At 37.9% G+C, this 25,065-nt stretch overlaps 1 protein-coding gene across 3 annotated transcripts in view; it reads right to left on the bottom strand.

Annotated features, from left to right (window-relative positions):
- LOC136820430 (nephrocystin-3-like) overlaps positions 1 to 25,065 on the bottom strand; it is a 90,597-nt gene that overhangs the window by 50,531 nt on the left and 15,001 nt on the right. For all 3 annotated transcript variants that reach the window (XM_067076614.1, XM_067076620.1, XM_067076628.1), the window contains exons 11-22: positions 22,373 to 22,478; positions 20,967 to 21,079; positions 17,268 to 17,492; positions 16,325 to 16,535; positions 14,869 to 15,026; positions 14,458 to 14,591; positions 10,784 to 10,946; positions 8,206 to 8,502; positions 7,054 to 7,274; positions 5,701 to 5,773; positions 3,424 to 3,499; positions 2,809 to 3,022 (exon numbers count right to left, since the gene is read on the bottom strand). In XM_067076614.1, the coding sequence (XP_066932715.1) occupies positions 2,809 to 3,022; positions 3,424 to 3,499; positions 5,701 to 5,773; positions 7,054 to 7,274; positions 8,206 to 8,502; positions 10,784 to 10,946; positions 14,458 to 14,591; positions 14,869 to 15,026; positions 16,325 to 16,535; positions 17,268 to 17,492; positions 20,967 to 21,079; positions 22,373 to 22,478 (1,991 nt within the window). The remainder of the gene's footprint in view (positions 1 to 2,808; positions 3,023 to 3,423; positions 3,500 to 5,700; positions 5,774 to 7,053; positions 7,275 to 8,205; positions 8,503 to 10,783; positions 10,947 to 14,457; positions 14,592 to 14,868; positions 15,027 to 16,324; positions 16,536 to 17,267; positions 17,493 to 20,966; positions 21,080 to 22,372; positions 22,479 to 25,065) is intronic.

Below are 25,065 nucleotides of genomic sequence, written 5' to 3' on the forward strand. Positions count from 1 at the left end.
TCGAGACTTCGATTATCAGCCGGATTGAGAAAAAGTGATATGCAAGTGAAGGTAAAGAGTCTATCACCATACTCCCCTAACACCCTACCTGGAAGAGCTTTGGATTCGAACACTTAATTCATACCTGGAGAATCCAAGAGAGTGGGTCATTGAAAATTTAAGAAAACTTTTACGGGATTATAAAAATTTATCATCGTTTTTTTGAGAAAGCGGATTAGATAAAGAAAAAATGGCTAAATACATATCCAGAAAAAACTAATGAACCAATCTTGAGAAAAGCTGGTAACAGACGAACGAACGAACGAACGAACGAACGAACGAACGAACAACACCTAAATCAGAGTAGTCAAAAGCAAGGTTTTGCCGTCAGAGAAAAAAAATGGATTTTACATAGCCAATTGACATATACCTTATTAACCCCCTTTAATTAAAACCAGCCGATGTTTCCTTGAAAAAGCAGAAAATTCGTGTTAATTTCAGATCGTCCAAATTTCAATACTTTGAATACTTGCCTAGTAATATTCGTGTAATAAGGTATTCTAGGCTTCTGTTCAAATCAGGCCCAGTATCTACGGCTAATTTCAAAATTCATTGCCGTAGAGGGTCTGTTGTCATTGTCTATTCTCATTTGAGATTTTTCAAACCGACCGCTGCGATAGAGTGCTGGTGAGAGAGAGGAGACGATGAGCAAAGTGTTGCTATTTATCAATCATACTTCATCGCAAAGGTCTCCGTACGGGAACATTTTTATCAAACAGACAATGCGCACAGAGTGTATTACGAAGCGATAAACGTGAGATACACTCTGGTACAGAGTAGCTCATTCTATAACGCAAAAAAGTTTCTCTATAGGAAATGTATCTATAGAGGTCTGCGATTCAGATACTCTGGAAAATCAATTATGCAGAATTTTGAAATGGAAAATCCTCTTTTTATACTTCGGTGACACGGAAATACGTCTGAGACGGAAAAATTTTCAACACTGATATCTAAGAGAAGGCACAATCAATCATGGGAACCAATTATGGTTAATTATTTACAACCCATTAAGAGCCTAAGACACCATATGAGATGGTAAATTGTTAAGGTTCTTTACCGGTGAGGAGCGTCATTAAAGGTGAGAGAGCGAGTCAAAAGTAAAAGGGAGTGTACTCTCAGGTGCCTAATAATAGGGTTGGTTAGAATAAAGGGAAAGAGGAGTTGGAAAAATGATCAAATTCTAATATTCCTAATAAGGTCCGGGGGTAGGAAAAAATCGAAAAAGCGGGGGGGGGGGGGGGTGTTAAAAGGTTAAAAGAGTAAACACAGTTAAAATGTTTGAAAATTGCCGCGAAACGTTGTGTTAACATTTATTTAATGCTAACAATGAGCCACGTTAGTAGAAAGTTGAAAAAACGTTGCGTGTCAGCTGGGACGTTAAAAGTCACGAACCCCGAAGAATATGATGATCAGAGCATCCAGAGCCGCGTTACCTTTCGCTTGAAAACGAAAACGAAAACGAAAGTAAAAGCGAAAACGAAAGCGAAAACGAATGCGAATGCGAAAACAAAAACGAAAACGAAAGCGAAAACGAAAGCGAAAGCAAAAGCGAAAACGAAAACGAAAGCGAGTGGGTTCTGATGTTTCTGTTTATGACTAACTAGGTCACAGTGTGGATCTAAACCACACTGAAACGACCGCCTTCCATCACGCATCACGCTCGCGAAAGAGCGCGCGCACATTATTAACGCCTACATGTCATCTCCAGTACATTTTAGATTATTCATTGAAAACAGATTACAATATAGTCATTTTTCATGTCTCGATTATTCAATTCCGAATAAAAGACATTCACGGAAAAAAAAGAGAAACACCTGGGTAATCTAGTTAAAAAAACCGAAAGTAAATGGCAGACAAAGTAATGAGCCAAGGCAAAACGAGATTAGCGTACCACTATGAAAGAAACCGGCTCCGGCGGTCGAAAATTGTTTTGATGCACTTGTTTTGCGTCAGCCAATCACCTCGCTCAAAAGCTCGTGTAATATTCATTCAAAATTTTTATGATGAAGATCAAAGCGGCACAAAACTGGACAGATTCTTATATGGAACCATGGCTTTAGAGAGCATTTAACGGCAGCGCGGAGTAATAGGAATCTGCTCGGAGATCAATGCAACCTATACCACAAAACTTACAATAAATGCACTCAAAACTCATTTAATATTCATCCAAAAATCTGGATGAAAAAGATTAAAGGGGTCCGTCAAGCTGGGCAGATTATTTTACCAAGTCGTAGCCTTTAGAGAAAATACGTGCTATTCGTAGAATAATCTAGCCTATACTAGACGTCACGACTTATTGTCTACGTATTAACGTCTATTCCACTATTCTAGCGACCATAGTGCAGTGGTAGGGCATCCGGCTACAGTTCGCAAGGTTGTGGGTTCAACCCCTAGCCAGGTCAAGAGTGGCGCCCTTTCCTACTTTCGGGTAGATAGCTATCGAAAGAGGAACCTTCAGGTCGCCTCCGACTGTGGTCGCAGACTTACTTATTATTCCACTTTGCGACTTTTTCGAATGTTTACAGCCCAGGTTTTCGGGCTCCACAAACAATCTAATTTTTTTACGTCACTTCAAACTTTCGAAGCTCTTGCAGAAGGGAAATCGAATTTGCCTGTGTCAGAACACTTGAAAGGCTTCTTTTTTTTCAGAAAATCGTCAAAGTAGAAGTCACGAAGAAAGGAGATGACAAATTCCGTTTCTTGGTAAGGCACTCGCTATGAGTAATCAGGATCTTCTTGGAAATCATAGAAATCATCAAAACAACTTACGAATACTGTTTCAAATGGAAATAGATGAAGGAAATGCTGACCAGCCAACCAGTGGTCTCCTCCAAGGTCACGTGACTGGATGCGCTCTCACTCAAGGTGACTGCCAACTGTGTGCACTCCACTAGAGATAATTTGATACTAACCAACTCGTGCTGGAAAAAATGAGTGTCCCTCAAACCGATCGCGTTTTTACGGTAAATATCTGCATCTTTTCCTATAAAGAGAAAACCTTCCATAAAAACTTTTACAAGGCCTATTTAGCGGGCCCCCTCTCAAAAATGGCTCAAAATGATATCTACTTTCGAACTAATCACATGCCACCGCATGGAAGATGCGACTACTATTATCAAAACATTTCTGGGTAAGTGAAAAAGTTTTTACCACTATGCCAAGAGGGAGAGGGAAGACACATGTCTTATATCAGGCCGGTGTCTCATATTTATTGTCATATAGTGTTCGATTTCGTGCTGTATAAGCAAAATATTATTTTGCATTTCCATCTTTATGACCGATCTTGCTCCACATATGTGTCAATTCAATGTCAAAAAGCTTGTAAATTAAAATTGATCAGTAAGCAAATGATACGACTCTTGTTTAGAAGTAAAAACGTCATACCTTTTTCTTGGTGTTGACAAAGCATAGCGAGGAATTCCAGAATGGTTGCTATGGAAGAACTGGCTCCCTCCGTAGACTAGAGGTGAAAAGATGAAAAGTCATTATTTGAACATACAGCGTAGTGTCCCAATAAAACGGACAAACTTTTTAAAAACTTTTTAAAGCATTTTTTTTTTTGAAAAGTTGGATTCCCCTAAAGGAAGGGAAAGGTTCACACTATGAGCGTCTTTCAAAATAAACGTCGCTGAAGTCCTACACAATAGGCAGTTCCAGGCTTTTAGGTCTATAGGCATTTGTATAGGCGGCCACTAGGGAATTCGCCTATAAAAGTCTGTCTCAATACAGATTGCAGCGGGACAAAAATGATTGTAACTTTTGATAGAATTCGAAAAATCGGTTTTGTGCTTGTTGAAAAGATAATTCGAAGTGGAATATTATTAAAAAAATCAACTCAATGCTGTAGAATAATGCTATGCTCTTCATTTTTATATCAGAAATTCTTTAATCTTAGAACGTAATAAATGCGAGAAAAAAATTCAAAAAATAATCACTCAGTCAAAAAATACAGCCTAAAACTAAGCCCTGGTTGACTTGAAAAAGGGCTCTTTTGTGTCAATCAGTGAAAAAAACTTTTGACTATATTTTCTTCTTTGAAAATTTTTTCACACTAAGATCAAAGGGTTCTAGGAAAATTGCCCCCGAGAAAATTGCCCCCCGGAAAACTGCCCCCGGAAAATTGCCCCCCGGAAAATTGCCCCCTATGAAAACTGCCCCCTAGGAAAACTGCCCCCAGAAAATTGCCCCCCAGAAAATTGCCCCCCTAGGAAAATTGCCCCCCGGAAAATTGCCCCCCCCCCCCCCCCCGCCATCTTTTTTTCCACTTTTTTATAAAATCCAATGAAACTTCAAATGGCCATTGTAGCTGTAAAATTAAGTAGTTTTGAATTACTCTTAGGGTACCTAGTAAACGGGGGCCAGCGGGGGTTGATTGGAAAAAAGGCTAAAACAGCATAAACCGTACAAAAAAGAAGTTTCAGATTCCGGAAAATTGATAAGCGGAGGAGGGGTTGGATCAACAATGTCCTGGGTAGAAAATTTTCGAAAAATAGATTATTTTGGTGGGAACTTTTTTTGGGGAATACTGTAATTAATTTTTTAACTGTGGTTGGAATTAATTTTAGCGAATGACAGCGCAAATCTGTTCTATTTCATCTTATTTTGAGCAACTTTGTTGAATTTCAGGGGTTATTTAGCCAAGAAAACTGAAATTTTAATTTTGGTGGGAACTTATTTTGGCGAGTTAGTAAAAATTAGTTCCCTTAGCTTAAGATAGCACGGATAGGGCGCTTAGGGTTAAGAAATGGGGAAAGATTTTTTTGAAAGTGATTTTATTACTCGACTATCTTTCTCCGCCTCATACAAAACTTGTAAAAGTCGTTTTTGAGGCGTCGTTTTTCTTTAAGAAAAAACTAAAAACTAAAACATGCAAAGCAGATCAATGGTCAGCGTGAGGAATATAGTAAGAATGAAGTTATCCATTCCATATTATGACCAAGAAATTTTGTAAAAACCATAAAGAAAATACTTGAATAGCGAAAGAAATACAGTATAAAACACATTGAAATTGACTATCTGTAAACAGAGAAAACCAAAATATAGCCCCAAAATATTCTAGATCTCTTAATCCGTTAAGACGCGATCACGTGAAATTGCGTAATCCAAAATCTCCCAAATGTTGAAAATTGAGTTAGATTTAGTTTCGAAAAATGGAAAAATAGGGGGCAATTTTCCGGGGGGCAATTTTCCTAGGGGGCAATTTTCTGAGGGGCAATTTTCTGGGGGGCAATTTTCCGGGGGGCCGTTTTCCGGGGGGCAATTTTCCGGGGGCAGTTTTCCGGGGGGCAGTTTTCTCGGGGGCAATTTTCCTGACACTGATCAAAGAAACACTTGTGTGAAAATGATAATTATAGCACAATTTCTTCTTCTTCATTTTCAACATTCATTTTCCGATATTTTTTGATTATTTTCTTGATGACAATATTCCACTCCTTTTTGTCTTTTCAACGAGGACAAAACCGCTTAGCCTTCGGTTGTTCTTAACTTTTTGAGTTTTAAGCCTAAAAATGTTCTTAACATGTTTTTATTTTCACCATTTTTGGAGCCTTTTTGAGTCTGTAAAGCCTTAAAACGTTCTTAAATTGTTCTCAACATTTTGGCCATCGAAGCCATATTATGTTCTTACATAGTTTGTTCTTATATAAAAACATGAAGACTTACAACGTCATTGCATTCAAGAGCTTGTTTGAGATATTCTTCAGCAGTTTGATATTTCTTCCATTGTGTGAACAGCCTGATAAAAAAAAAACGTATCGAGACCATCATAGGCTATTTCACTGTTGAAATGAATTATTCGTAATCAGGACTGGTCACGCTCTACAATCAGCATCGAAAAATATTGGCAATTTTGGGTAATTTAAAGGTCGAATCGAGAATTGCAGTTTCAGTATTTCCACTTTGCTTCATCGAATTTTTCGATTTAGGAGGGGTTAAATAGCTTCCAGGCTATATTATCTGCCTTATTGGAACATTTTTGAGCTTTTAGATCCTGAGATCCTAAGGCCCTCCTAAGTCGCATATCTAATGTTAAAACTCAGAGTTAAAACTCTACTTCCGTACTGTACTTCAAAGCACTTAAAAATCACTTGCGGTTTTAAAGTTTTGAGGGAATTCACTTTTTTGCCTATTTCAGCGTTAATTATAGTAACGACTTTCGGTTGACTAGACCCAAAAATTTTCAACTTTTTTCAAAACTTTGGCCCAATAGTAAGTCGTCATTAGCGCAGTGGTCCTGATTTCCCATTACGCTTATTGAAATTCATAAACCCTGGACTGAGCTATATCCGCCATCTTTGATCGGAGTTATTTTGAAAGTGGTACTAGCAACATTGCAATGGCGTCTTTGCTAGTAGAAGTAGCTATCAAAGATTAATTGTTAATTTCAACATTGCAACATTGCTACTTTATCAAAAGTGTTTGAGATCGGCCATCTTTGATCGGAGTTTTTTTTTTGAAAGCGGTACCCGCAAAGACGATACTGCGCCACTTTATCAAAAGTATTCGAGAAAAGGTAGCAATCGAGTTTAAAGCCCGAAGGGCTAGAGTAGAATCTCTAACCTTTCTCAGGCAAGAAAAAGTGAAGCCACTTATTTCCCATCCAGAACGCGTCGTTATCATGACAATGGATTGTATCTAGCGGTTCCTTTGTTTTTGAGGACATTTTTTGAAATATAGCGATAAATTTTAGTTTCAATCCGGCGTTTGTGTAAAAACCACGCGCGGGCGTTCTGAATGGAAATCATCGATTTAATTTCCTACCCAGGAGTCTAGAGTCCCGAAAGTCTTGTTCTGGTCAGTAAAATATATATTTTATCTATAGAGCAAACAGAAAGCAACTTCTGCTTAGTAAAATATACATGAAATTACCTGGCTAACCGAAATTTTCTTCTGGTCAATAAAATACACATGAGCTTACCTTACTAACAGAAAATAACTTCTGGTCATTAAAATATACAAGAAATTACCTGGCTAATCGAAATTTTCTCCTGGTCAGTAAAATATACATGAATTTACCTGGCTAACAGAAAGTAACTTCTGGTCAGTAAAATATCATCCGGTTCCAAATGTTCTTCTTTTAGTTCCAAAGATTTTTCTAAAAGCTTTTGAGCGATGGAAAAAAGACCAAGATCTTTGTAAAAATCACCAAGGAGATCGTAAAGCATGGTGATTTGTTCGTTGAATGATGATTCATCTTTTGATTCGTCTAATATTGATTGCAAAGCTGAACAGTAGATCTACAATAAAGAAAGTCCGAATGAAAATTTGTTACCTTATCAGGGAAAACTTCGTCGGGGAAAGTGACAAATTTTGGCCAAGTGACGAATATTTTTCCCCGACGTAAATTTTCCCCGACGAAGTTTTCCCCGATAAGGTATTCGTCAGAAACCGATGATGTAATGGTTGAATTTACATCAAAAGAGGACAAGGCAACTAGAACTTTTTGCCTATTTATTAATTCAAATTGGAATAGGCAGGGCGAAAAGCGGGCCGTCTAAAACAGAGCTTAGGCTTCCTGGTTTTGACATAAATTCACGTATTTTTTTCCCACTGGTAGTTGAGGCACTTAAAACTACTACTGGCGGTTTTATGAATTTTGCTGGGAAACTCCCTTTGTGCCAAATTATGGTTAGAATTGTACCATAACAAACGTGTAAGATGTTACATGTTTAATGTTCGAAGAGGTACCATATATTACACGAAAATAACAAAGACTTTACAACAAGAACTATTGTGAGACTTATTGAAAATTTCTGAGCTTAAAACCTCTTACAATTCACCTATCAAGCCATGACGCTTTTGGGGATACTGGTAAGAAAAAAAACAAGGAAAACTCTTTTTTGACGACGGTATCGAAAACACAAGTGTAGGAGTACTCTTGTGAAAGATATAAGATACCCTTGCATTGAAGTGATCGTCAATTTAGTTGAGCTATCCAAATGCTAGAAGTAGTTTGCGCTCTGTCGCAGAGACTCGGGAAAAATACCTCTAGAGTTTTGGTTGGAAATTGCTTGGTTTGATTTAGTTGTAGCTTAGAGCGGGCTAATCTTCCTTGTAAAGTCATAACCAGTCTAATAAAAAGCCGACCGCATCGCAAAGGCTTGATAGATAAACCAGCCATGGTATCTTTGAAAAAGAGAAAATTTCTCGCGTGTTAATTTTTCTTACATCTTTGACAGCACTCGTATCTCTTGACAAGATTTTCCAATAGTTGACCAGTGTCGTCAGTCGACCCCTTCTGTACAAGTGAACGAAGACGAAAATTGAAGACAAACACTTGAATAATGATTCCTTGTCTTTAAGGGCGGCCAATTGGGCGGGAAGTTCGTCCGCCACGCGATAAGAAACACACCCTAATGTAAGCTTCTTCTCGAATAAGTCAACCAGATTTTGACGTATCGTTCGCGTGCTTGCATCGTCGATGTTTTTGGGGATGCTTAAATGTCGAAAGACTGTTTCTTTGCACTAAAAGAGATTAAAAGAAAAATAAATTTAATACCTTAAAGGAAGAAATTTTGGCGGGAAGAAAATTTGCGGATTTGGCGGATTTGGCCAGAATCCGCCAAATTAAGTTCCCGTCAAAATTTCTTTTTTCCGCCATCCGCCAAATTAAATTCCCGCCAAATTAAACTTTTTGAAAATATGACCTCTTTAAAGGTGCTTTTGTATTTTTTTTGCTGTTTTTACACCATTTTAAGGATACATTTTTCAGCAAACGCCAAATTAAATTCCCGCCAAAATTTCCCTTAAGTTCTGTAGAATCTTTCGTGGGACGCAACGGCGTGTGATTTGTTCGAATGTAGTAAAGATTTTGATACTTTTTTGAGAGAGGGGGCAAAGGCCTGGTAAAAGTTGTCATGGCCAACTAAATAGAGCTTCTTCTCAATTTGAAGCAAAACAATGCGCCATCTTGAACGAAGTGCCGTCACACAATTTAGCTTGCGTGATCCTTGAAGTTTTGTCAAGTCATTGCAGTGTCAAAAACACTTCAACAGCGATAACCAAGGTTCCTACTGTCGGTCTACTTTCAGCAAAGATAGCGCATTATTTTTCTTCTTTTGCCCCTTATCAATTGTTTTATTTAAGATATATGTATAATTAACTGATAAAGTTTTTGAAATGGAGCTATTCCAAACCGTCAAAAACCTTTTAACGTAACCTTTTCTAATGCCATGACAGAACACGAGCCTAAAATTGTTTTCCTATGAGAAAAATCTATTTTGGTTGATAACTTAACTCCCAAATAAAAAGTAAGGGAGTTTCTTTTCTTAACCCTTTGAGCGCTCTGTTTTTTTTTTGAAAAAGTTGAATTTTTTTCTAAACTTTAAAATGCCATAAAAGCTTGTAGCTTTTGATTTAGAAGATGGTTCTGGAACATGGCGTTCTAAATCTACAGGCCTAGCAATCGTGCATTGACGTCAAAAACTGGGTGTCCTAATATTGAAGCCATTGCATTGCGATCGCAAGTGAAAAAGTGAAATAAAAGCGAAATTTTGTAGAAATAGGAATGAATGAATTTAGAACGCCATGTTCTGGAACCATTGGAAAGTTATCTTTATACTCCTTCTAAAAAACATTCGGTTTATGCCCCTTTTAAATCAAGTAGTCAAGAGCTATGGCCCGAAGTCTGAGACTCAGTATTTAGGCTTGCTTTGGACGCATAGACGGGTCCCTTGTGGTCTAATTACATTACAATTCACACTGGCATATTTATTTGAAAATGAGAAATAGTTGCTTATTCCTCCCTAACCCACGCTTTAGTACCACTGACCTCCGTAAACCCCAGAAAAAGCTATATCCGTCATCTTTGATCGGAGTTCTTTTGAAAGTTGAATCTGGAAAGTTGCCATTGCAGGGCCAAAACTTAACGACAAACGGCGCTACATCATAACAAGTGATCGAGGAAAAGTAGATCTAGCACTCTCGATGCATTTACACTGCAATCGTGTAGTGTTAACATTAGGTTTCCACATTAAAGAAAACCGGATCAAAGATTTTGGTTGGCCGGGATTGGCCGCCATTATGGAAGCAAACGTTCGAAAAGAAAATCGGATCAAAGATTTTGGTTGGCCGGGATTGAGAAACACAAAGTTTTTCATGTTTTGTTAAGTTACGTAACTTACGCCATTATGAAAGCAAGAAACGTTCGAATCTGTAAAGGCGGTCCTTGACCCAATCGAGCATGTGCTTCCAAAAACGGGAATTACGTCACTTTACAAAGCATGAAAAATCTATTGATTCATGATATGCAACATTGTAATGTCTTCGGCGGACCCAACAGCTGATTGGTTAAAAATGACGTATTTACTCATTTTACGTCACTTACAACCAATCAGCTGTTGGGTCCGTGATGTAATGTTAGTACTAGACATTGCAATGGTGCATATCAAGCTCAGAACTTACAACAGAATGGACAAATTTGAGGAGCCCATTAAAGACAATTGGATAAAAGATTTTGACTGGCAAGGATAAAAAAACCTCCTCCGGGAATTATTTAAAGCTAGCCGGGATCAAGAAACTCCCTCCAAGGTAATAGAACTTACCGCAAAATGGACAAACTTGACGAGCCCATTAATGGATACCATGATTTCGACGGATTCCAAATCATTACATCACGGACCCAACAGCTGATTGGTTGCAAGTGACGTATTGACTGATTTTACGTCACTTACAACCAATCAGCTGTTGGGTCCGTGATGTAATGTTAGAAGACATTGCAATGGTGCATATCAAGCTCAGAACTTACCACAGAATGGACAAATTTGACGAGCCCATTTATGGATACCAGGATTTCGACAGACTCCAAGTCAAAGAGGATTGGTAACAAGTCAGGATCGTTACCGCCCAACTCTATCAGTTCTGCTAACGTTAATCCATTCTGTGAGAAATACACCCAGTGTAAAACCAGCCTAAATACAGAAAGATATAGACATTGACTCTCGCTGAGACACGGGCTGCAAAATTATATCAATACAGTCAAAGCTAGCGCGCACCTCACTAAAAACCGGGATTTTTCATCTCGTTTCTTAGTGAGTTCCACGCAAATTCGATTTTTTCACTACTGCAAGGGCTTCAAAAGTTTAATGTGACGTCAAAAAATCGAATGTTTGGAGCCCGAAAACCTGGGCTCAAAACATTCGAAAAAGTTGCAACACGCGAGAAATTTTCTCTTTTTCAAAGATACCATGACTGGTTTACCTATCAAGCCTTAGCGATGCGGTTGGCCTTTTATTAGACTAGTTATGAATTTTAAGTAATTCTCACAATAGTTCTTGTTGTAAAGTCTTTGTTATTTTCGTGTATTATATGGTACCTCTTCGAACTTTAAACATGTAAGATCTTACACGTTTGTCGTGGTACAATTCTAACCATGGCACAAAGGGAATTTCCCAGCAAAATTCATATAACCGCCATTAGCTGTTTTAAGTGCCCCAACACATAGGGCTGGAGAGTTTTAGCTGAGAATATAGCCTTGAAGCCAGCGTACACCTCCCAATTGGCAATATCCGATTAAATAAAATAGAAAGCCTAAGGTAAGAATGTCATTCTCTCTTTCACTGTAAATTCTGCAAAGCAGCATTAAAATATCCAGAAATACTGACTACCACTACACGCTTTTTTTTAATAAGAATATCTTCTATAAGAATATCAGGGTGAAAATTGGCCAAATCGTAAGAATACCCTAAGAATACCCTCTAGGGTGAGTTTTGCATAATTTGATAAGAATACAGTCATTTTGTATTTGGTTAACAGAAAAAACTGGGTTTTTTTGTTAGACTTATATTTAGAAACTTTGAGGCAGAATATAATTTTAGCTCCCAAATGTGAACTCAAAAGTCTCAAACTCTCAAATTGATCATTTCTCATCTTTTTATAAAAGTCACTAGTCTAAAAAAGTAAGAATACGTTAAGAATATTCCACCCTCACTTTTGGCAATTTCTTAAGAATACTTGACCTTCATCCAAAGTACACTATTCTTATATAAACAAGTGATACTTTTATGGACCTACCTGGTTATGCATTTAACAAATATATAATTGATATCTACATAAGCGTGACCATTAAACAATTATTCAGAACACAAATAGTGACGATCTATTAAAATTAGTCGTTTGTTTCTTATAAAAAACACGTTTAGAAACCAAAATTTCATGCTCTTGAAATATTCTTTCATATTCAAGACTTTGAGAGCAAAAAAACATCTCTCTTTTTAGCTGAAATTTACCCAAAAATTTTTTTTCCAAGAATCGAGCTCCGTCACATTCGAGGGTTTATAGTTATGCATCTTTGTTAAAAAAATCATAAAGAATAAAAGAGCCAATCTCGAGAAAAGCTAATACCTAAGTAATTGATAGTGTGCTTATAAAAAAATATCGAATTTGGCCAGCTTTTCTATAAAAACAAGCCAATCAACCAAAATTTCGTGTCTAAACACATATATTCTTTAAAAGTAAGCCCTCATAAGCAAAAAAAACATCTATCTCATAAAAAAAATTGAGTAATTTGACTAAGAACATTGATGTATGCTTATTAATAGTGATTCTTATAGATAAACATGCGTTTTTTGAGCCAACTACAAATTTTTTGCAAAAATCTGCTTGAACCGTATTTTACCTATGATGGTACCTTACTTTCCTGCAAAAAATCAGAAAAAATTAATGATCCAATTTTTCACAAAGTCCAAAAAACCCATTTTTTAGCCGTTTTTTGGCCCAAATTTGCCCCCAAATTTTTTTTTGAAAATCGGGCTCCGTCACATTCGAGGGTTTATAGTTATGCATCTTTGTTAAAAAAATCGTAACGAATGAAAGAGCCAATCTCGAGAAAAGCTAATACCTAAGTAATTGATAATGTGCTTATAAAAAAATATCGAATTTGGCCAGTTATTTTATAAAAACACGCCAAGCAACCAAAATTTCATGGCGAAACACATATTCTTTAAAAGTAAGCCCTCCTGCGCAAAAAATCTCATATAAAAATTGAGTAATTTGACTAAGAACATTGATGTATGCTCATTAATAGTGATTCTTATAGATAAACATGCGTTTTTTGAGCCAATAAAATTTTTTTGCAAAAATTCGCTTAAGCCATGTTTTACCTACGATGGTATCCTACTTTCATGCAAAAAATCAGAAAAAATTAACGACCTAATATTTCACAAAGTCCAAAAAACCCGTTTTTTAGCCGTTTTTTGGCCCAAATTAGCCCAAAAAATTTTTTTTTTGAAAATCGGGCTCCGTCACATTCGAGGGTTTATAGTTATGCATCTTTGTGCAAAAAATCAGAAAAAACTAACGAGCCAATCATGAGGAAAGCTAATAACGAACGAACGAACGAACGAACGAACAGACGAACGGACAAAGGTTAATTTATAGGACCTCCACCGGGGTAGGTCCAAAAAAGCGTGTATAGAAACAAGGTACATACTCTACCTCTCGGGTACCCAATAAGCGTCCCCCGCTAATTAATTTTTCGAAGCTTTTCCACCCACCCTTATTCCAACTCTCCCGCTTATTAATTTTTGGGAAAATATTTTTGAAAGTTCCCTCTTTTGCCCTAATTCTGCTTATTAGCCTCTTTGTGGAATCTAAGTCAAAGCATGTGATTACTCGTATTTTATGAAGGATTCTCCTTGACGGGGACTGGAAACAGGTTCAAATTATGGAAAAATTCCGACAATAGAAGTTCGAATAAGCTAGAATTTACTATATTCACTCTCGATGATTACAATCAAACAAAGCGGGAGGGAGTAAACACTCACAAGCTTGCACAGGAATGCATTCACACATCAGGCATGTGAAACTCTTGTATGGTACCCTATGCTCCTCACATGAAATGGGTGCACCCGGGCGAAGGTACTCTGACTTGCCAACTCAGTCGTAGTACAGTGGTCTCTTGAACTCGAACCTGTATAACTCGAATGTCTCCTTAACTCGAACAAGATTTCTAGTTCCTTTAGTTAACAATGATTTTTAAACCTTACTCCATAACTCGTAATTTACTCAACTACATGTTTTTTTTTTATAAGCATACAAAATTCAGAAAACAGGCTCAGAGATGCTTCGGTCAAAAGCTTAATAAGGCTGAAAAATGCTTGAGGGGATGCTTAAATCTAAAGCATAAATTTAAGGAAATACTGAAAATCCGTAAAATTCCAGTCAAAAAAGCCAAAATCAGGAAAAAAACATTCTTCGTAGGCTCGAGTAATGCTTGCCATATGCTTGATTTTTCCCCATATCTGAGCCTAGATATGCTTATAAGTACAATGCTTATAAAAAAACATGTATATCAAATTTGTGTTCCCTGGCGTGTTCGAATTAAGGAGACTCTACAGTGAGAAACGAACTCGTGTCGCCTGTGCGAAAGCCGAGAGCGATGGCCGCCATACCAGAAAAGTTTATTAGAATTATTGTACTCACGAGAAAAGCCGTTTATTATGTCTTCTTTCCAGTATGGTGAGCACCACACTGAGAAGGTCTTTCAAACTTTTGCAATTCAATAATCGTGAAGATATAGTCTGCATCTCCGCATCTGACATCATGTACTGGAGAACCTACAACATAAGTTTGTTATTGGTCAAAATAAGAAGAAGCTATTTCATTGGTCTAATCTCGGCAACTGACATCATGTACTGAACAACCTACAAGATAAGATTGCTATTGGTCAAAACAAAATAAGAAGCTATTTTATTGGTCTAATCTCGGCATCTGACATCATCTACTGGACAACCTACAACATAAGCTATGCTTTAGTTCAAATTACAGAAAGATTCAAATAATAGAAGTTCAAATTAGAGAGTCTACAGTAAAAATTGTAGAGAAACTTTTTACCGTGCAAAGGACATTGCGATAGAGATGATTGGAGATGAGACCCAAATAGCTCTTGTTCGTCATAATGTTTTGGATGAGCTGTTGGCATGACACACATTCAGTATTATCAAGTTTCGACATCTTCATGTGGCAATGAGTTAATGCTTCCTCACGGTTCCCTAAGTGATGAAATACAGTAAATTCTCCAGTACACATACCTGTACCAAGGGGCTCTTCCAGAAAATGTTCGTACACCCCGGGTGGAGGATATATTGTCCGGGGGTAGCGAAAAATCATCAAAATTTGCCTTGTCCGGAGGTAAATTTGCTCTGTCAGATTGTAGTTCGGGTTGTCCGGGGAGTCAACTGATGCTTGTCCGGGGGGGAGGGGGTAAAACCCGTTTTCCGAGGAGCCAAAAGTCACATTGTCCGGGGGGCAAATTTTTTTCTGGAAGAGCCCAAGCACTTCTTCCATGGAAAAAGAACCCCGAAAATAGTTTGTTAACAATAACTCTATGGGCACGCTACGTCTTATGGACATTCAATGGACGGCTTTAAGACCGTTGGACGTCCTAGAAACGTACATTAGACGTCAAAAAGACGTTTGTGCCCATTGGGAAGGCACCATTCCGTGTTTGAGATTATTTCTCGTAAATGTCTCTTCCCACTCAGCTGTTTTCGGTCACCGACCAACGCGCGCGGCATAATTATTGCATAAATTAAGCCTTCAAGGCTCGTCGCTTTGAGCACGATGATAGTTCAATATATTCTACTTTGTTCGCAGCGCTGTGAAGCTCGTCCATTGCTACTTCTGAAGTAGCCAATCAGAGAGAAAAATAACGATTTATTCAAATCATCTAGATTTCGAACGCCTGTATTATTTTTCTTTTGTTTGTTCTTTATCTTACAGGGACGGAATGAGGCCCTAGAAAGCCCAAGAAAATCTACCAACCTTAAAACAAGTGAGGATCTTTTATATCATTCCGGAAAGCCGCCGTTCTCAGTAACAGAGACGAGGATCTTACAGGGAGGAAAAAGGGCCTAGAAAGCTCTGATTAAAAATACAAGAAAATGTACGAACCTTCAAGGACAAGTGAGGATAATTTATTCCATTGGTTCGGATCACCACCATTCGCAGAAACAGAGACGAGAATCTTACAGGGACGGAAAGAGGCCCTAGAAAACCCCAGTTAAAATACAAGAAAATCTACGAACCTTTAAGAACAAGTGAGGATCTTTTATATCACTCCGGAAAGCCGCCGTTTTCAGTAACAGAGACGAGGATCTTACAGGGACGATAAGAGGGCCTAGAAAGCTCTATTAAAAATATAAGAAAATCTACAAACCTTCAAGGACAAGTGAGGACCATTTATTCCATTGGTTTAGATGAGCGCCGTTCCCAGTAACAGAAACGATGACTCGTACAGGGAAAAAAGACCCTAGAAAACCCCAGTTAAAATACAAGAAAATCTACAAACCTTCAACGACAAGCGAGGACCATTTATTCCATTGGTTCGGATAAGCGCCGTTCCCAGTAACAGAAACGATGACTCGGACGGGGACTGGCAGAGGGTCAAGCATCCACTTGAAGATTTCTTTATAATTCTCAATAAGGTCAATTCCATCAATGACGATGACAACTCCATTCTGATGTTTATTACAAGCACGGTCTAACCATCTCGGAAATTCCTGGCGAAACAAAATAGTAATATAATTCGTGATATGCACCACTGCAATGACTTCACGAAGTTTTGTAACTTTTCTCTTTTTTTTTTACCCAATACGTCACTTTTCTATTGTTTAAGTGACAGGAAAATTTTCTCAGAAGACTCTCCAGTGGTGCATATCATGAATAGGGAGCCAACCCTAAGAATTCGTAGGTAAAACCATCCTACCAAAGAGATGGACTTCTAGCCCTTTGGGCTTATACTTCATTGGGTAAAACTCATATAGTCCCCAAAGTGAGTAGACTGGAGAGTCGTTTAAAGATAGATGCTTGACGAGTGCATACTACTTACTTTTTCAGTGTCTTTAACAGGGAAAATTAACGGAAGCTCATCCGACAATAAAATAAAAAATCTCGCTTGTCATCCCTTATGCTTTTGAGGGGACCTCGAGCCGCCCTCTCCCCCAAGATGTTCGAGGGTTAATATTTACTTTTTCAGTGTCTTTCACAGATAAAATGAACGGTGTAGTTGATCCAACAGTAAAATCAAGAACTTCGCTTGTCAACCTTTATGCTTTTGAAGGGACCTCGACCGGGCTATTCCATAATAATACTTACTTTTTCAGTATCTTTCACAGAGAAAATTAACGGTAGCTCATCCAACAATAAAATCGAGAACCTCGCTTGTCAACATTTATACCTTTAAGGAGACAGCGACCCCCCTTCCTCAAAATTCTTTACATAATAATACTTACTTTTTCAGTATCTTTCACAGAGAAAATTAACGGTAGTTGATCCAACAGTAAAATCAAGAATCTCCTTAACAAATGAAACGAATCGATACTGTATGCTGAATGAGGGTCAGCTACATGGTACAAGATACACGAATTAGAAAGTGAATTTTCAATGCTGGCAATCCAATGTGAAAACATGGTGGAGATTCCAGATCCTTGTGCTCCTTTCACTAACATTGGCATCACCTATGAGAAAGAATGATTTATTATTACTATATCGGTCAAAATATGTGAGCGAAGGTAAAGAGTCTATCACCATATTGCCCTAACACATTGCCTAGAAGTGCTTGGGATTCGAACACAGTCCATTGCGGTGAAAGTCTGCGACGGAAACCTTCACACTACCAATTCGCAGAATGTTAGTGAGATACAGTGATAGCCTTATCAAGATGGTGAGTGAATGTATACCGAGTTTCTCGCTGTACATGTAGAACGATAAACTCGGTCAAAATATATTGAGAAATTTGGTAAATTCCTCGCTTTTAGCATCTTAAAGTTCGGGTGAGAAAGTGGCTTTTGGGCTATTTGATAAATTTAATCGAATAATTTCAATTTGAGTGGGCTTTATAGACTTCCAAGCCATATTCTGAGCCCTATTGGACCGTTCTTGAGCTTTTGGATCCTCAGGTCCTATAAGGTCCTTAGACTTCCAGGTCATATTCTAAGCCCTATTGGACCGTTCTTGAGCTTTTGGATCCTCAGATCCTACAAGGTCCTAAGTCTTTAAGTGTCATGTTACCCTTCCAACCTAAGTTAGAGCGCTTCCAAATCGACTGTGGCTATAAAATTTCGTCGTAATTTCCCTTTTTTCTCAAATGGGCTTTTCCAGAAAAAAAAAACCGTGCACCCCCTGTTGAGGAGTCCATTTCCATTCCAAGGGGGGTATGGTGTGAAATGCAGTGGAATTCCATAGCAGTAGACAGAAAACCGTCAAAAATAAGTGGAATTCCATGGGGGTAATGAATGACAATCTATAAAAATTCGGAATTCCAGAGGGGTATGATCCTAAAATTGCCTGGAATTCCAAGGGGGTAATTCACAAAAGGTTGGAGCTCCTCAACAGGGGGTGTACGGTTTTTTTCTGGAAAAGCCCAATATCATGGCCGGTATTGTAATAGAATTCTGTAATTCCAAGGCCTATTATTGACCTCTATGAAACAATCATACATCCCTACAATTTATAGATCTTATCAACCGTTCGTTAAATCACCTATGAGAAAGAATAATTTATAATTAATAGAAGTGTATTTTTTCTAGAAAATTGTTCAACATTTACAGAATTACTATCAGTCTGGCAATGCTTTTGTTGTGAAGCGATATATAAGTATTCAAAAAAAACGAAATTTTTGTTGTTTGTGATCTGACTCCAAATAGATCCATGGCTAAATCAATTTTCAGATTAAGTTTTTACTGAAGCTGTCATATGGTCAAAGTTTTAAAAAGTGTATTTCTTAGATCTATCGACCTCACACATTATAGATCTTATCTCCATTCTTTAATCAATTCTAGTTTGAATTCCCCTACGAATGGTGCATTGGTTCCAAGACTGTACCACGTATCAATGCTTCTGTAGTAAAGTGAATTCGTTTGGTATCCTCTAATGAAACGAAAATTCAATTACACGCCTTTTTATAAGAAAGAACCACAAATTTGGACAGACTTGACTGTTCTTTATTTATTTATTTATTTATTTATTTTTTAATGTTCTTACGATGTTCTTAATACGCTTAGTTTCTTTTTACATAAAAACTTTAAAATGGGTTTAAAATTTGTTAAAATTAATACTGTCTTATCTGAGGCTTAAGATTGTGTTTCATTAGATTTTAGGTTTTGGCTAATTTCCAGCTTTTGTTCTTATGAAATTGTTCTTATAAAAAGGCGTATATAGAAGTCTCATTTTTGATGACATCATCATTTTTCGAATATTGTTTTGAATTTTCTAAACATCTTATTCATACCTAAAACCTGTCAAATAGACCTTATCGGAGTTTTTGATTTTTCTAAAAAAGCGATGCATTGTGGGATTGTTTCGAGTGTATTACAATAGAATTCCCTCGAGGAATTCTTAAGAGATTTCTATTGTAATACACTCGAAACAATCCCACAATGCATCGCTTTTTTAGAAAAATCAAAAACTCCGATAAGGTCTATTTGAAGTTAATAGGATAACTACATCAAAAGTTATGTTAATTTTAGAATTTTTAAGTCGGACATTACATCACGGACCCAAGAGCTGATTGGTTGTAAGTGACGTAAAATCAGTCAATACGTCACTTGCAACCAATCAGCTGTTGGGTTCCGTGGAAGACATTGCAATGGTGCATATCATGAATAAAAGACGATACATACCGGACCATCTTGGGTGATGTAGTTATTGAGGTAACTCATTACCCTTCCAAAAGCAGCAATAGGTAAAGGTTTACTCTTGAAGTAAGCTTGGATTAAAGATTGCCAAAATAGGGGGTCATTTAAGAAGGGGGATTAGACCCCTTTCCGCACTATGCAATACATACCGGACCATCTTGGGTGATATAGTTATTGAGGTAACTCATTTCCCTTCCAAAAGCACCAGTAGGTAAAGGTTTATTCTTGAAGTAAGCTTGGATTGAAGATTGCCAAAATAGGGGGTCATTTAAGGGGGGTTAGACCCCTTTCCGCACTATGCAATACATACCGGACCATCTTGGGTGATATAGTTATTGAGGTAACTCATTACCCTTCCAAAAGCAGCAGTAGGTAAAGGTTTACTCTTGAAGTAAGCTTGGATTAAAGATTGCCAAAATAGGGGGTCATTTAAGAAGGGGGATTAGATCCCTTTCCGATTTTATGTAATACATACCGGACCATCTTGGGTGATATAGTTATTGAGGTAACTCATTTCCCTTCCAAAAGCACCAGTAGGTAAAGGTTTATTCTTGAAGTAAGCTTGGATTAAAGATTGCCAAAATAGGGGGTCATTTAAGAAGGGGGATTAGACCCCTTTCCGCATTATGCAATACATACCGGACCATCTTGGGTGATATAGTTATTGAGGTAACTCATTTCCCTTCCAAAAGCACCAGTAGGTAAAGGTTTATTCTTGAAGTAAGCTTGGATTGAAGATTGCCAAAATAGGGGGTCATTTAAGAAGGGGGATTAGACCCCTTTCCGCACTATGCAATACATACCGGACCATCTTGGGTGATGTAGTTATTGAGGTAACTCATTTCCCTTCCAAAAGCACCAGTAGGTAAAGGTTTACTCTTGAAGTAAGCTTGGATTAAAGATTGCCAAAATAGGGGGTCATTTAAGAAGGGGGATTAGATCCCTTTCCGCATTATGCAATACATACCGGACCATCTTGGGTGATGTAGTTATTGAGGTAACTCATTTCCCTTCCAAAAGCACCAGTAGGTAAAGGTTTACTCTTGAAGTAAGCTTGGATTAAAGATTGCCAAAATAGGGGGTCATTTAAGAAGGGGGATTAGATCCCTTTCCGCATTATGCAATACATACCGGACCATCTTGGGTGATGTAGTTATTGAGGTAACTCATTTCCCTTCCAAAAGCACCAGTAGGTAAAGGTTTACTCTTGAAGTAAGCTTGGATTAAAGATTGCCAAGTAGGGGGGTCATTTAAGAAGGGGGAATCAGATCCCTTTCCGCACTATGCAATACATACCGGGCCATCCTGGGTGATATAGTTATTGAGGTAACTCATTTCCCTTCCAAAAGCACCAGTAGGTAAAGGTTTACTCTTGAAGTAAGCTTGGATTGAAGATTGTTCTTCCATACCTACAAATAAAATGTAGAGGAATCAAACCAGGTAACCAAATAGATAGAATCTACAGAAATTTTGATCGAATGTAATGAAATCATATCATAAATCTAAAAAAAATGGTTAATTTGGCTTCAAAATATTTGGATCTACTACATTTAAAGGAAGAAATTTTGGCGGGAATTTAATTTGGCAGATGGCCGAAAAAGTTTTTTCAGAGGAAATTTAATTCGGCGTTGACTTGAAAAATTAAATTTGGCGCGAATGTAATTTGGCAGATTTTGACCAAATCCGCCAAGTCCGCCAAAATTTCTTCCTTCAATGTATTTTTTATTTCCATGTCTACTAATAAAAGAAAACGGAAATCAAACCAGGAGACGAGAGATGAGAGAATCTACAATATCGTGCTTAATTTATTGATAATTTTTGATTCAAGTCCTACTGAAAAACAAGCCTCCCCCCCACCCACACACACACACACACACACTACAATGATGATGGCTATCTCAACCGCTGCAATTTTCTGGCTGGAATACCCAGCATTGTAGTAAGGGGGAAGGGGGATGCCTGATAAAATTAACTTTAATTCAATAAAATTTTCCGTCGACCAGCATTACCTTAGGGGTGCCATTTTCCGAAGTCCGATCAAAGATTCTCTTTTGCTGGAACCAAGAGACTGTCTCGATTTATATAGTCAACGCGATAGACAACTCAAAGGTTTATAGAAACACTCCTAATGGCGAAAACTAGTGACCCCCACCGGGAAGCTTGTCAACAGTTGTCAATAGGATTTAAAATATAGAAATTTTTAACAAAAAGAGGTTTTATAAATAGAGATTACAAATAGAAGAATATTAAAACACAGCTCTGATTGGCTTAGATTTCAAAACTTTCTATTATTTTAAACTTTCATTGCGCATGCGATTATAAAATGAAAATATCAATATTCAAAACAAGAGCAGTGCACATCCCGAGCTGTTAAATTTTGCGCTCGAAATGAAGAAAGATATAACGAGTCTATGTTTATATAGAGCTCAGCGGTCCTACCACAGATGTCAAATTCCTTTACACACTATCTAGATGATAGGCTAACTGCACACAGATTTTCCTTGGAATTGTGTTCAGTTTTGAAGTCGAAGTCCGCCATGTTGTTTTTTACTTTACCTTAGATATTTGAACGTTCGAATTGCTGAACATTCGAATCGCAGAATTGAAAACAAGATGGCGGATTAGTAAGCTCTAATCCTGGACAAGCTTCCTTTATACGAGAAGCCCGATCCAGTCAAGTAGTTTGAGATCAGTGAACCTACCTAACATGTCCCAACTTTTGAAGACATCGTGTGATACTTTGGTTAAAGTGTTCGAAGTATCGTTGGAGCTGATCAAATCTTGCTGGATGATCTGCTTGTCGTGGAACTAGATAAAAAAGAAATATAACCCTTTAAACTATGTTCAGAAGTAACGGTTTTTTATCGTTCCGAAATGAAACGGTTCCAACGAAACACACTGTAAAGGCCGGTCTCCACTTTCGCGCAACATGAGCAAAAACTTTTTGACGTTTTTGTAAGGTCATTGGTCGGTTGAAAAATGAAGCAATTCCATTGGTAGAAATTGACGTAACGGATGAAAAAAGCAGAAATCCTTCAACTTTTTATTTGTTCGAGCGAAAGCTTTTTATGACGTAATCTTTTCTTCAGGCAAAAAAGGTAAGAAAAAAACTGTCGCCCATTTCGCGCGTCCGGCCTTCAGCGTCAAAAATTCGAAACGTCAAAAAAGAAGACATTACAAAGCAAAACAGATCAAACCAGTTTCGCTCCACAGATATCTTATATGACGTAAACAGGTACTACGAACAAGATGGCGGGCGTAACTTCGTAAACCGGACAAATCAAGTATCCTGATCTGGAAATATCAAATATATAACCACCAAAAGAGTGTATAAGCTTATAGAATTGATATATTTTACTGGACGGAAGCAACTTTGATATGAATTAGCACTTCTTGGTGAGGGAGAGGTAGGAGAAATTGGGCCTTGACCAAACCAAGTGAAAACGTGCTACTCACAACCAGCAACACACGAGGCACAAAAACCATGATTGGAGAAAATGAAAGTCAGAATGTAAGTCAAGATTCAAATTTACAATGTGACAAATGTTAACAGAAATACAAAATTAAAAAATATTTCCTGAAACACAAATGCAAAAAGGTCAGTGCTTTAGCTTCATCTCAGGAAAAAAGCAGCTTGGGCAATGCCAACAAGGGAAATCATCAGACAATATTCCCAACAGCCCACAGGTTAATGTAACTGAAATACCAGAAGCTACTATCCCTGACGAGGCTGAAGCACTACCTAAATATGTATGGGGAAGATATGATTCAAATGTTTATGAAAAATTAGTCTCCAAAGCTTACGAAAAGGTTGTGCATTGGAAAAAAAATCTTTTTCTCGTACCATCAGGAAAGGCAGGGAAAGATTTTATTGATGAAATGACAAGAATGGTGTCTGAATGGAATAATAATTCACCCATGAAGTCAATCTCGCTAAAAGCTTTAATGATAATGCCAGGCCTACTTCTTCAAAAACCCTCTAAGACATCTAAAGCCAGGGACCACACAACAGCACTTGAAAGGCGTTTGGTCCTTTGGAAAAATGGGGAAATTGAGGAATTAGTGCACGAAGTTGAAACTATTCAGCAGCAATTATCATTCAAAAGAAACAAAACGCCTATTGCAGAAATCTCTAAAGCATTTAGAAATTTCATCAGTAAAGGAGAAATAAACTCAGCACTGAAACTCCTTTCTGAAAATATGCAAAACGGTATGCTCCCTCTTGATTCAAAAACTCTTAATCTCCTTAGAGAAAAGCACCCTCCACCTGCAGACATAGATCCATCTATGTCCCTTCCAGATATCCCTTTGAAAGTGCACCATGTCCGCTATGAATCAATAACATCTGATTCAATAAGAACGGCTGCTACCAAAACAAAGGGTGGATCAGGACCCTCAGGACTAGATGCTGTAGGTTGGAGAAGAATTCTTACATCAAAGAGTTTCGGCAAGAGTAGTGATGACCTTTGCACCGCAATAGCACACATGAGTAGGAAACTGTGTTGTTCCATAGAGGATTCAGCTTTTGGAAAGCTTCCTCGCTTGTAGACTGATTCCACTAGACAAAAACCCTGGCCTGAGGCCTATCAGGATCGGTAAAGTACTTCGCCGGATCATCGGTAAATCAATTACTGCAATCACTAAAGACGAACTAATGATTTCAGTAGGGTCGCTTCAAGTATGTGCAGGCCAAGAGGCAGGGTGTGAAGCGCTTGTCCATGCCATGAAGGATATTTTTGAGAAGGAAGAGACCACTGGAGCTGTATTGCTGGTAGATGCAAGTAATGCCTTTAATTCGGTAAATCGCTGACTCACGCCTATTTGTTGCTGGAGGAGGTGAAATAAAATCAAGAGAAGGCACCACACAGGGTGACCCTGTGACCATGGCTACCTATGCAATTGCAACGATACCCATGTTACTCATGCTAGTAGAATTCTCCAACAAAGAACACCTATCAACAAAAAGTGCCGCATATGCAGACGACATCATGGCTGCTGGCAAGTTGAGGGGTCTCAAACGCTGGTGGGATAAGCTTTGTGAAATTGGTCCTAAATTTGGATACCATCCAAATGCCAGTAAAACCTGGATCATCACAAAAGATAACTTGATCCCATTAGCAAAGGAGATTTTCTATGGTACAGGGGTAAAAATAACATCTGAAGGTCAAAGACATCTGGGAGCAGCTCTTGGCAAGGTATCTTTTAGGAAGTCTTATATGAAAGAAAAAGTGGACGATTGGATTTTTGAAATCAAAGTGCTAAACAAGATCGCACACACAGAGCCTCAAGCTGCATATGCTGCATTCGTAGCCGGTTTTAAACACAAAATCAGCTACAGTATGCGCACCCTCCCAGATGTTGAGGAACAAATTAAAAGGCTTGACCATGTAATAAC

Source organism: Clytia hemisphaerica, unplaced genomic scaffold (assembly GCF_902728285.1).
Source record: "Clytia hemisphaerica strain Z4C2 unplaced genomic scaffold, Clytia hemisphaerica genome assembly, whole genome shotgun sequence".
NCBI classification, from domain to species: domain Eukaryota; kingdom Metazoa; phylum Cnidaria; class Hydrozoa; order Leptothecata; family Clytiidae; genus Clytia; species Clytia hemisphaerica.